Source organism: Dermacentor variabilis, chromosome 2 (assembly GCF_050947875.1).
Source record: "Dermacentor variabilis isolate Ectoservices chromosome 2, ASM5094787v1, whole genome shotgun sequence".
NCBI lineage: Eukaryota > Metazoa > Arthropoda > Arachnida > Ixodida > Ixodidae > Dermacentor > Dermacentor variabilis.
Window position 1 is genome coordinate 136882858 of NC_134569.1, and position 12479 is coordinate 136895336.

At 41.2% G+C, this 12479-nt stretch overlaps 1 protein-coding gene across 9 annotated transcripts in view; it reads right to left on the reverse strand.

Annotated features, from left to right (window-relative positions):
- The window catches only part of LOC142572753 (DNA (cytosine-5)-methyltransferase PliMCI-like), a 181572-nt gene that overhangs the window by 105240 nt on the left and 63853 nt on the right, over window positions 1-12479 (reverse strand). For all 9 annotated transcript variants that reach the window (XM_075682082.1, XM_075682077.1, XM_075682076.1 and 6 more), the window contains 2 exons: window positions 8320-8471; window positions 5972-6159 (listed from right to left, as the gene is read on the reverse strand). In XM_075682082.1, the coding sequence (XP_075538197.1) occupies window positions 5972-6159; window positions 8320-8471 (340 nt within the window). The remainder of the gene's footprint in view (window positions 1-5971; window positions 6160-8319; window positions 8472-12479) is intronic.

The window sequence follows — 12479 nt, forward strand, 5'->3', positions numbered from 1 at the left end:
TACTGAGTAGTACATTTCGAATCGAATCAACAAAATAAAGGCAAATATGGACCCAAACATGGGAAAATCTTTGACAACACGTAATGCTTATTAATTTGGGCAAGAAAATATGGTGCTGAAGATGTTTGGGAGTCTCCTAGCATTGCATAGTAAGAACGTAGCAAGTTATCAGTAACAGAAGTACATAGAAATCAAGATGTGCAGTATGGTACAGTCTTATTAAAGGGAACACAAAATCAGTATGCCAGCACTGATTACAGCTCAGTTTTAGTATATGAAGGTCTGGAAAGTGTTTTTTTTATCGATGAAAATTCTGTTGAATAAAGTGCTTTGCTTCCTCTTAAACTAAAGAATTAGTGACGTTCTGTTGTATAGAACACTTAAGAGGTTCTCAGTTTAATAGTGGACCTGTGTTTTGCGGTAATAGTTTACTTATTGTGTAGATAGTATCGCTTTCCAGCTTTATTCCAAAATGCAGACGGGCTATCTCAACTTCATGGCAGGTGAGTTAGGTTCAATTTGCGAGACAGACGAAATTTGGAACCACGCATCACATGACACTAGTAGCCGGTGCCAACAGTAAAGAGCAGGCGCCATATGCACCATTTCATGGTCAGGTTCGCCGTGATCTGCCACCTGTCAAAGATTCTAAAATCTGCAGGGTCGCAGCAAGTTTGCGAGATGCCCTCTCCTCCCTGCCCCCTTGTCGTATGTAACCAAGTCATAACACTTCTGTGTCCACCCCGCAAATCCAAAGCTACATATATAATCTTGTGATGAGTTGCTTGAAGCTACAAAAAAGAATTATAGTAACAATGTGTGTATGCAAATGGCTTCGGTAACAATAGACCGCCGTTACATGAGTCACAAAGATGGTGGCCGTGAACAACTTTGTTGCCATCTTTAACACTCGCTTTCGTTTGCGATGAGGTTTGTCAGCTTTCCGAGTGTCGTGCGGTTGCGGCTAATAGATCTATGTCCATTAGGCACCAAACCATAATGTTATAGTCAATGACCCCTAATGCAGAAGCACTAATTAGGCCGAATTCCCAAGGCAGCATGGCCGTGACGAAAATTCGCCGTTGCCTGATGTGGTAATAGGCTGCAAGCCTTCGTGGAATGCTTGCCGCTAGTATGTTTATATGGGTGGCGCATTATGTGATCGATCCTGAAGTCACGTGTGTGGGTTAGATTGACAGTTGTTGGAGCAGTGTGAAACTTGTTGTCATGATCAACACAATCTGCATGCCTATCGGCGTCGGCCAGATCTTTGCACATCACAAAACACGTGCTGCTTTTGTTGCCGTTCCTTCTTTCTGCGTCGCGTTTATCATTTCGATGGGTTCTGTCGACCCGGACGAACCTTGTATACACAGGGGCGGTCCTGGGCAACGCAGTGCCATTCTCTAAAATGCGCCGTTTGGGAGCTGTGTATACGGTCACCACATTGGCCCGACGTCAGGGAATGCCCACAGTGCCAAAGTCCGCTACTGTGTCAGCAGGGGCGGCCTGTCTGCAGCACACTTGGCTTTCCTTTTGCACCAAAAACAAAGTGAAAAGCTCGCTTGGCCGGCATCGAGCATGAGGGGCTCAGTGGCACGTGCGACACGTAGTACTGCACAGGTCTCTACACCGAATATCAAAAAAATCAAATAGTATATATTCGACTCGTGAGTCAAATCATTCAGACGTTCGCTATTCAATTCAGCGATATTCAATATTTGCACACCCATACCAATAAGGGTTGAACGGGTCAGATCGAGTCTGATTCCCCTGACACATGGGCAAAACTAAAGTCCTTTGCAGTAAACCCCCTTTGTTACTCTGAAGGACCCTTTGCGGAAAGAAGTTGCACTGATGACACACGGCACTGCGCTGACTTCCTTAGGTGGTTCCTTAGATGAACGCCACAAGAAAAAAGCACAGGTTGTTAAAACAGCAAGGGAGAAAACATTTTTAAAAAGCTGCATATTCGGATTGCATTTAGCTCCTGTAGAACCAAAAAACATTTATTTTCCTTGTTGATGGCTTATAATGCGCATATCAGTTTCTTTTATTCGCGTTTTTGCGTTCTTAGCAGCAATTTAAATTGGTCCAGCAACTATGTACAGTTGGTGTTTTGCTATGCTACAGTGTACTAGAATAGCTGTGCATGCCGTTTATTCTGGTGCTGGCCACATTTCTGTCGTTGTTTTTCACGTCCTTGTTGTCCCTTCCTTCGTGCGTGCAGGTTTAACGCGTGTTATTCAATGTGTCATTAGCACAATTGTGATCGCGTGACAGAATTGCGCTTTTGCATCATGGCTCAGTGAAACGCTAGCGATGGATCTAGAGTTGAGGTCGCTCTGACACTTGTCGCTCTCTGATCTTTTGAAGATCAGATAAACGCAGCCAAGGCGAAAGTGGAAAACATCAAACGTTCATTTGTCATAAGCATGCTTCATGTTGACTGCTTCGGCAGTGTCCCCTCGAACTGCCAACCGTGGAAGGTGGGCCTACATGCGCAATGAACGATGGTTTCATGGTGCTAACACACCAAAGACGACACAGGAAATGACACTGCCAGAATTCAACATGGCGGCACTAGCGATGTGATGCGAGCGTTTGAAAGTATAGCTATAGTAAATCTTCACTGTTTGACAAATTGCATTACCGCTAAAAATTCAAACAATTTCGCAAGGTAAAAAAATACTTATGGGGCACCGTAGTTGTGTGGCAGGTTTCCTTCTATTGATGAGTTGCGCACACTGTGTGGGAGAGTAACTCCTTTTCCACTCGAAAAGCAGATGCGCAACCTCCTTTCCCGCAAAGGAACTTTGCCTTAAGGGAGATATTCCTTTATCGTGTGTCACTGCGCTTGAACGCTTTTCTGGTAGATGTCCCCTTACATAGAGGACTTTAGAGTGCCCGTGTGTCAGAGGTATGATAAGGTTGATAACGACCAATAAGGGCTGATGAGAGTTGATAAAGATCAGATAGAGTCCGATAAGGTTGATAACGACCGATAAGGGTTCATAAGGATCAAATCATGTCTGATAAGGGTTATAAGGACACTTGCTTCCTCTATAACATACCTACCTGGTGTTAGTGACCATTCCTTACTAACATTCAGTTTAAAAGTCTGCTATCCCAAAAAGACAAAAGTTAAGAAAGTTATACACGATTACAAGAAAGCCAACTTTGAAGCCATTAACAATGAACTATCGTTATTTATTCAAACTTGTTTTGTTTATTTTGAGCACCGTTTGGTCCAGACAAATTGGGATATATTTGTAGACCAGGTACGCCTATTAAATGAAAAGTTCATTCCTAATCGTGTCATCCCCTCTAATCCACAATCGCCATGGTACAACTTTTATATAAAGCACCTATCTAAAAGCAAAAAAATGTCTCCATCGCTTAGCTAAATCATCTGCAAGTAAAACAACTTGGGAAACCTAAACACTGCTAATCATGTGTACGTAACTGCACTAAAAAATGCTAAAGATAATTACTTATCCCATACATTACCTGACATGCTTACGGCAGATATCCGAAAGTTTTGGCATGTCATTAACCCGTCTTCTGATAGCTCTATCACTTTGAAAGACGGGTCAGGTGACGTTATTCCAAGTGAAGCTTGTGCAAACATTCTCAATGAATCATTTGCAAATAATATTTCACTTCATTGAACATTGATCCACCACACACAGAACATTACAACTATCTCATTATGCCAACCATAGCTCTTGACTTCTCTGGCATTGCTAGGCTGATTGATGATTTGCCTTTAGACTCAGCTCCCGGTTATGATACTATTAATAGTAAATTTTTGAAAAGCACTAACACATTCAGTTCTGTAATACTTGCTCAAATTTTCCAACAATCAGTAAACACTTGTACTCTGCCTGCTCAATGGAAAATAGGGAGGGTGGTTCCGTTGCATAAATTTGGTAACAAAAGCTCACCCCTGGATTACCGCCGATTTCACTTACCAGCACCTGTTGCAAACTTCTTGAACATGTGATATTTACTAATCTCGTTAACTTTCTCAACTCGAGCTCATTTTTCACCTCAGCTCAACATGGTTTTCGCAAAACATTTTCATGTGAAACCCAACTAATATCTTTCGCTCATAGATTACACTGTACCTTAGATCGTGCTTTCTGTGCCGACTGTGTATTTTTAGACTTTAGCAAAGCGTTCAACAAGGTTTGCCATAAACTGCTGCTATTCAAGCTGAGTCTTTTAAATCTTGACAGTAACCTGCTGAAATGGATTGAGTGTTTTCTTACTAACCGTTATCAATTTGTTACTGCAAATAATTATGATTCATCATTGACTGACATTCATTCTGGTGTGCCTCAGGGATCAGTACCAGGGCCCCTTCTATTCCTGATTAATATTAATGACCTACCTCCTTCACTGACATCTCACATTCACTTGTTTGCTGACGATTGCATGATATATTGTGAAATAATTACTAACGACGACACTAATTCTCTTCAGTCTGACTTGGACTATGTGATTGATTGGTGTAACACTTGGCTAATGGAACTTAATATTAATAAATGTAAAGTTATGCGCATGCAGAGGAACACCAGTACTCTTCTTACTTACTATATAAATAAAATTCCTTTAGAACCCGTTAACTCCTACAAATACTTAGGAGTTCATATAACAGCAAAACTAACCTGGAACCTTCACAGTGAGTAGATAATAATCAAAGCTAATAGCATGCTCGGTTACTTACGCCACAGGTTTTCCAAAGCACCACCATCCTTAAATTTATAACTTTACCAGTCAGTAGTGCGTCCTAAATTAGAATACGCTGCAGCTGTGTGGGACCAGTACCATGAAAACCTTATTTCTTCACTCGAGCTTGTCCAAAATAATTCAGCCCGATTCATATTTTCAAATTATAACTGCACCGCTAGTGCAACATCAACGAAGGACAATCTATTTCTTCCATCACTTTCATCTCGTAGAACAATAGCACGTTTGACACTGTTTCACAAATTTTATTACCATTCCTCCCTTCACAGTAACTTCATTTCTCAGCCTCATTACCTGTTGAGTCACATCGATCATCACCATAAAGTCGAACTTCAAACAGGCAACACTAACACTTTCAGTCAATCTTTTTTCCCCAGATCATCACGGCAGTGGAACAACCCTCCCTGTGAAATTGTATCTATTGTCGACAACAAACTCTTTTGTAAGGCATTAGCTAACATTGTATAATTAGGAATTATTAACATGTTGTTTCATTTACTTGCCGTACTTGCAAATGATTAAGGATGACACTGGTTAACATTGTACTACCAGGAATTATCAAGGTACCATTTTGTTTACATTATCTGTCGTACTTACGAACATTAGGCAAGATATTACATAGTATTGTATAATTAGAAATTACTAATAAGTACATTGTTTATTCTCCGTATTTCATTGTTATGGTTCCTGTTTTCCCACTCCCCTCTGCAATGCCTTCGGGCCTTAAGGGTATCATAAATAAAAATAAATAAATAAAGGTTGACAAAGATTCAGAGTGGTTCTGATATGATTGATAACGAATGATAAGGGTTGGTAAGGGTCGGATTGCATCCAATAAGGTGATAACAACCATAAGGGTTGATAAAGATAGATACTAGTTGGATCAAGAGCCAAAACAGATTACAAGGCCAATAAAGCATACATTTAATGAACCGTCTACAGCTTCGACAATCACAGTTAACAATATATGTAGCAGCGTATGCGTGAAGATGAGCAAGTGACACAACGCTTACGTACACTTAGACAACTCCACTGGAGTCTCCACATAATTTTTTAACAAGCATAGAAATCTCGTTACACTAGTGGGTTTGCATTAATTATATAATTTGAAGCCACACCCCCTTGCACAGAATACCACAGTCACATTTCATCATGAGTCAATTGGCTAGGTAGCTAAGCTCAAGCTGGACAACACGTGTTGTGCAAAAGCCCTTACTTGAGTCTCCTGATGCGGCACAAGTCGATGAGCCGCTGAAGACATGGGGCCCTGAGTGTGGTGGGTTCATATTCTGAATCGCGAGCCTCGTCATAGCTGCAAGCATGTTTGGCAACGAATTCTCCGTGTCTTAGCAGCTCCTCTTCCGAGAAGCATTCCTCGTTCCCCAGTTCCGGCACGCTTGCATCCTGCACACAGATAATACACAACCACTGCAAACCTGCCAACCTTACATTTATGAAATACTACAGTCGAAGTCAAAAAACACTGCAATTAGGCAAAATATACTAAAAGTTGACTGATTACTCAAGGTTTTGACTGTTCATTAAATATTCACAGGCCTTATTTTATAGGGACGCTGTGAACAGGCACTCTGCTTATTTAATCGCAGCAAGAATTATCTACTATTATTTGCACCACAGACAGACAGACAAAGAACTTTAATAACAAGGTCCTGAGAAGCTTTGCCCTAGGGCAGAGCTGCGGGCCGCTCCCACATGGGGACTGGTAGGCCGAGCCTAACCGCCGCGTTGTGGGCTCTCTGGACAGCCCAAGTTTGACGTGCATATTCTGAGCTCCGGATGGCAGAGCTCCATTCTTGTTCTGTGATGCGATTGGGTCCCTGTAACGAGGGGCATTGCCAGAGCATGTGTGCGAGATTGCTAACAGCCCCACAGTTGGGGCAAGTAGAGCTGAAAGCCTCTGGAGTGATCGTCTGGAAAAGGGCCAGGTTCGGATAGCACTGCGTCTGAAGCATGCGTAAAGTGGATGCCAGAGGTCTAGCCAGTTTGCAGTGAGGGGGAGGATAAGTCCTCCTACCCAGGTGATAGTATGTAGTAATTTCACTGAAAGTAGTGAGAGTGTTTCGAAACTCGAGAACCCCGGAGTCTGAGCTCAATCTTGCTCCCGCGCGGCGGGAGCAAGATTCACAGACAAATTGAAATGTCTGTGAAGTTTGTTCACAAAATGTTTACATAACAGAGGCCGACATTTCAGTTGCCATTATACAGAAGTACTGACGGCTGGGCAGTTTGGTACTGAATCATATTAAATAAAGGGAAAATCAGACATCCACCCGTTCGTAGCAATTGCTACAAAGGAAACCCATACGGGTTCCTCGAAAGAAAAGCCTCATTGTTGAAGAAAAATTCGTCCTGGTCCGGGACTCGAACCCGGGACCACCGCCTTTCCGGTGGTCCCGGGTTCCGCGGTGGTCCCGCGGTGGCCGTGAAAAGGAGAAAGCTCTTCCTCTTGGGCTGCGGGTCGTTGAGCGCCACGGACATCCCGCGCATGAGCCGATCCATGCTTCTGTGAGACCGTCTCGCGTGGCCTCCTTTGAACGCGCCACCGTTCGCGTGACCGTACGCGCAGACGACCAGGCGTTGGGATCCAGCATGGGGCGAACGTATTCGCTCACTATCCGGTCATGGTGAGTCGGACTTCCTAGATTTGTCGTGCACCCATCGGCATGTTTTGGGGATAGCAACTCGGCTAGCAGGTATTGATCTATGAAAGGTGCAATAAATGCCCTTGTGATTGTTTGCACTACTGTGTGGTCGTTCCTTTGTCCCAAGAGCACGGTTGAGAACCCCACAGTCAATAGGCATTTTCGACGGGAGATGACGTATGTTCAACGCATTCACTGTCCCATAAGCTCTGCCATGACAGACCCTGTCACTAAAAGGGTCACTACTGGGGTAACCATAGGGTTCAGGTGCATTTGTACTGACTGGTCAAGTTCATATTATGCAGTGAAGACCAATTTCAGGGTCGAAATAACAAAAGCCAGGCCACATAGAATTGCTATGGTACCGGCCAGGACCTTCAGCCTGAATCAAATGAACAGGAGTCAAGTTAACAGAAGTCTAATGTATTTTCAAATTAAGTTCACACTAAACTACATGCAAATGAAAATACATAAAGTTATTGATGTCAATATGATAATCGCGTACAAGCTCTAAAAATCAGCTATTTTACAATGAAATCATAAATGTTTGCGGGTATGCCACTGTCAGAGTGTAAGTCAACATGTTAACACAACAGGTTGCTACTTTTGCAATGGGATGTTAAGAACAAATGGAAGTACAGTCCAACCTTGTTATTATGAAGTCACATTCGACACAAAAATGGCTTCATTATATTTTATATTCAATACAAGCACACATACGATAACAACGAAAAAACATTACAGTCAGATTTATGCAAAAGGAACACAAGCTAGCTTGTTATATTGGCAGTGTAAGCATTCCTTTTGCAGCTACAATGATGCCTTTTTACTTTCGTCTCTTTTTTCCTAGAACTAAGGTCTGATAAGACAGGCAAAACACTTATTTGCTAGAAATACTCACCTGAATAACTTTCACAAGATTTTCATAGCTACAGTCGGGGTCCCCATTGACAGCGTCAACCACCAACTTTGTGAGGTACATCTTGTGACGCAGTGGCTTCAGAAAATCAGCATAGACCTTGTGCTCATTGGAGATATAGTAGTCGGCAGAATCTGTCAAGATACGAAGTCCTGCATACTTCCAAGTGGCCCTTTAATAATTCACAAGCATTTTTATCACCGGATCAATGGTCAAATGTTGCCAAAATGCACAATGCAAGCTGCATTATAAATGCAATACAGTGAAATAAGTAAAATTGATTTGCAGTTAAATGGTATGTCAAAAGTAGTTTCTCATCCGTATACAATTTTTTCCTGCCACTGAAGCTGTAAGTCATTAAAAATAGAAAGAAAGAAAAAGAAGGCCTGTTTATTTGAGACTTAGATCATCGATCACATCATGCCTTCTGTACTTGCATATTCTTTCAACCTGTAGACATTTTTGCAGCTAGGCCTTCTGTTAACTTGCTGTCACTGTCAAATTGTGCAAAGGAGCATCCCGACTGGCACTTATTTGAATGACTGATCCGTTATAGTACATGTCTCGTTTAATATTGTCATGTAGTAGTGACAGTGAATAATACAGCGGCAAATCTGTGAATGACGAAACTAACTTTTATTGGCCAAATTGTGCTTACAAAAGCAAGTTACGTTCAAAGCACAGCGATAGCAGCGAACATGGTCAGCGATCGTCGAAATCTGATCAGTGGGTCAAGCGCTTCAACTTTTATACATCATTCATCGAAGGTTCCAGAGAAATCGCCGGTGCCTGCGTGTCTTCCAGAAAATACCCCACAATTTCAGTCATGCATACATGCAATCAGCTTACACACGTTCGGTGACAACAGACAGCAGATAGACCCATCGATAACATTCGAGAAACTTGTGATACATAAAGGCGCGCCCTGCGCTGAGCGATAACATTTGTTCGACTTTGAAATGCAGTCGCCCGATAAAGATGAACATGCACACATGTCAATATACGTATACAAATAAATATAAAAGCTCATTCACATTATCTGTTTTGCAAGCATGATTTTTTTTTTCTGTATGTCGATGTAGAAACGAAAAATGAGGAGTCCAGATGAAACTCAGTTGTCTTAGTCGAACAAGCCTTCATGACCAAAAAATCTAATCTATTATTTAATACTTGTAATTTAAACTAGATGAGAGAATGCGAATCTCAAAGACAGCATGTTCAGCATGATATGAACACTGGTAGAGCAAAGGAAGAGCCCGACCCACTGCGCACAAATCAATGTTGCTGGTACCTCAATTTGGTCAATGGCATCGTGGTCAAAATAAGCACAATAAGAAACCATTGGTATTTGTCAGTGCTCAATGCAAGCACTATACCTTCACTTGTGAAAACCTGCCATGCCACAGTGCTTAAAATGCTTGGCTTGAAAATGCATGAAAGTTTGTCTGATGCCAAGTACTATGTACTTTTCAGTCTCAAATTATTATTCAATGTTTTTAAAGTGTCCAGATTTATACATTTTCCAGAAACATAAAGCAATCCCTGGAAAAATAAAAAGACTGTAACATTTATATTTAAGTCTATCTGTCATAATAATAAAAATTTATTGATTACGCATATTGATTTGTTATAGATGATGCATCATTAATATATATATTATAAAAGAACTTAATTATTTGTTACCTGTCGATGTGCTGATTATCATTCAGTAAAGGGCCTTAAAAAAGTGAATTCTGGAGTTCACCCTCAGATAAGAGAGGCACACTGGAGTAGGGGACTCCAGAACAATTTCGACTACTTTTAATGAGCACCTAAATTTAAGTATGCGGGTAACTTCATTTGGTGAAGGTAAACTCTGCAAGTTTCATCTTATTTTTGATTGCGAGAATCAAAGGCATGCAACTTTTTTTTTTGCAACAAATTCAGGTGTGCATTCAGTGTAGACTTGAGACACAATGTAGACTTGAGCGCACATCTACTATGAACCTGCAAAAGCTATGTGTGCACTAGATTCAGGGGTGCGCTAGAATCGTGCAAATATGGCCAAATAGTACCCGACAGACAACTTAATTAACTTTGTCAGTCCCGTCATGGCCGGATCAACATAAGTTAACTGACCCTGTAGGATATCTATCTCTTACTTTGAATTTCCGCCATGACTGAACGAAAGTGCATTGAATGAAGAAACACAATCTGCTCATTTCCTAGCACATAACTTGCATGTCCATGCAACCTTCAGTAGGCACATAGTAAAGACAGCATCAGCTATTAAGCAGAGCACCTTCCTCATATACACTATTTTCTACAATCTCCCTCAACTCCAAGAAAAACCCAATACTACATGAACGCCAGAAGTTGGCCTCTTGCTTTTTAGGTGTAAGCTTTTGCATCACACTCATAGTAAACAAAAAGAGCCCTTCAAGAAAACTCCTCAGTTTACATCTGACCATGACATCACACGTCATGCCATGACTGCTGAGGTACTCTCACATGCTTGCATTACATCAGATTCGCTCTGTCTTCTCGACAATGCTTCTAACTCCAATGCCTTACCTTGGTCAGCTCAAACATATGCCACATATTTCCCTATTGCCCTAGCAAATGTTGAAGCCACCAATTGCATTTAGAGGGGCTACACCTTAACAATGAAAAGTTTCAAGCCACTAAGCTGTTACCATTTTTCTCAAAGGAATTGTTTTAAGACTTCGAAAGAACTCTGGAGCTTTGGAAGCACTTTTACTATTTCTTAACCATTAGGAACTACTCACAACTTTCACGTTTTAACCAGGCAGCTTTTACAACTCCCAACAGTAGCTATGCATACTTTTCTGTAACTCCAGCAATTTTTATCCAAAGATATCTTGCGTGGTTCTTTGTAGCAGTTGTCCAAACGCTGCACACCACTACTTAAAATTTGTCATCCACAGATGGACAAAAGACAGAGGAGTAAAATCTGAACAGCTAAGGCTGTAAAAGGCCCATTTTATTACTAAAACTTGCACCAAAACAAAGTGCTACAGAATTATATAAAAATGCCACATAAGCCCTAGCATGGAGGTGTGTAACCCTTTCTATTCTAGTCTAGTGATTCCTATTGGAATGAATGTTTCACAGGAGATATCCAACATCGAGAAAACCAAAAACCGGTTTATGCAATGCGAGTGTCAACAATGGCAATGACATAGTTTGTTGACATTGTGCCGCAGATAAATATGGCTCCCCTTGAAATTTCATGAAAGTCCATGCATTACGCTGAGGTTAGGCCTTAGCGTTGTATTTTTGGAGCCTGCTTCCTAATGCTTTGAGTTGCACATAATTGGTCTTCAAATAATCCGTGGCACTATTTCACACCACTATGACTGTGAATTGAAAAATGTGAAAAGTGGCATGCTGCTTACAGCACACTGAGTTATTACCAGTTCAGGAGAAAAACCTTCGATTCATTGCCAAGAACTCCAGTGGGAATTTTTTTTCCTCTGACTTTTGTCATTCAGAAGCACATAATACAAGACCTTCATTAGATTTTTAAAATATGAACCAGAAATGGTTGAAGCAGATATGGCTAAGTCGGACCGTTTCATATGAACAAATACAACATGCACATCGCATGGCATTAATTATCTTTGCTAAATAGTTATGCACTGAGCGTAACAGCGTCCCAAAGCCCTTAGATGACACAAATGACACAAAAATGCACTGCACAGCAAAACACAAAAAACAAAGTGATTTATCAGCACAGTTTCTTTTTTCTCATGGCCAATGATTGACATTGCCATCATGTGTTACGAGATCTGTCAAAATATACAGAGAAACATGCAGTGCAGACAAAGCCAATCATCATTATGTCAAATGTACGGAGAAAGAGCAGAGTTTTAAGAATAAATATTCTTGTACCAAAGTAGAAAGAGCAAAAAACGAAAAGGCAAATAGAATTCAGATTTGAAAGTTTGCTTTTCCACACTGTCCTTTCGTCCCCCACACCTTTATAACACAAGGCAAGCCTCTCTGAATGACTACTTTCTGCAGCTGCTGGCAGGCGACAACAAAAATTAATGCATGCACCAACGCAGCTTGCATCCCCATAGATGAAGGCAACTTCGCATTTTTCTTTTTAATAGCCAGGCAATGAACTGCTCTGAGTT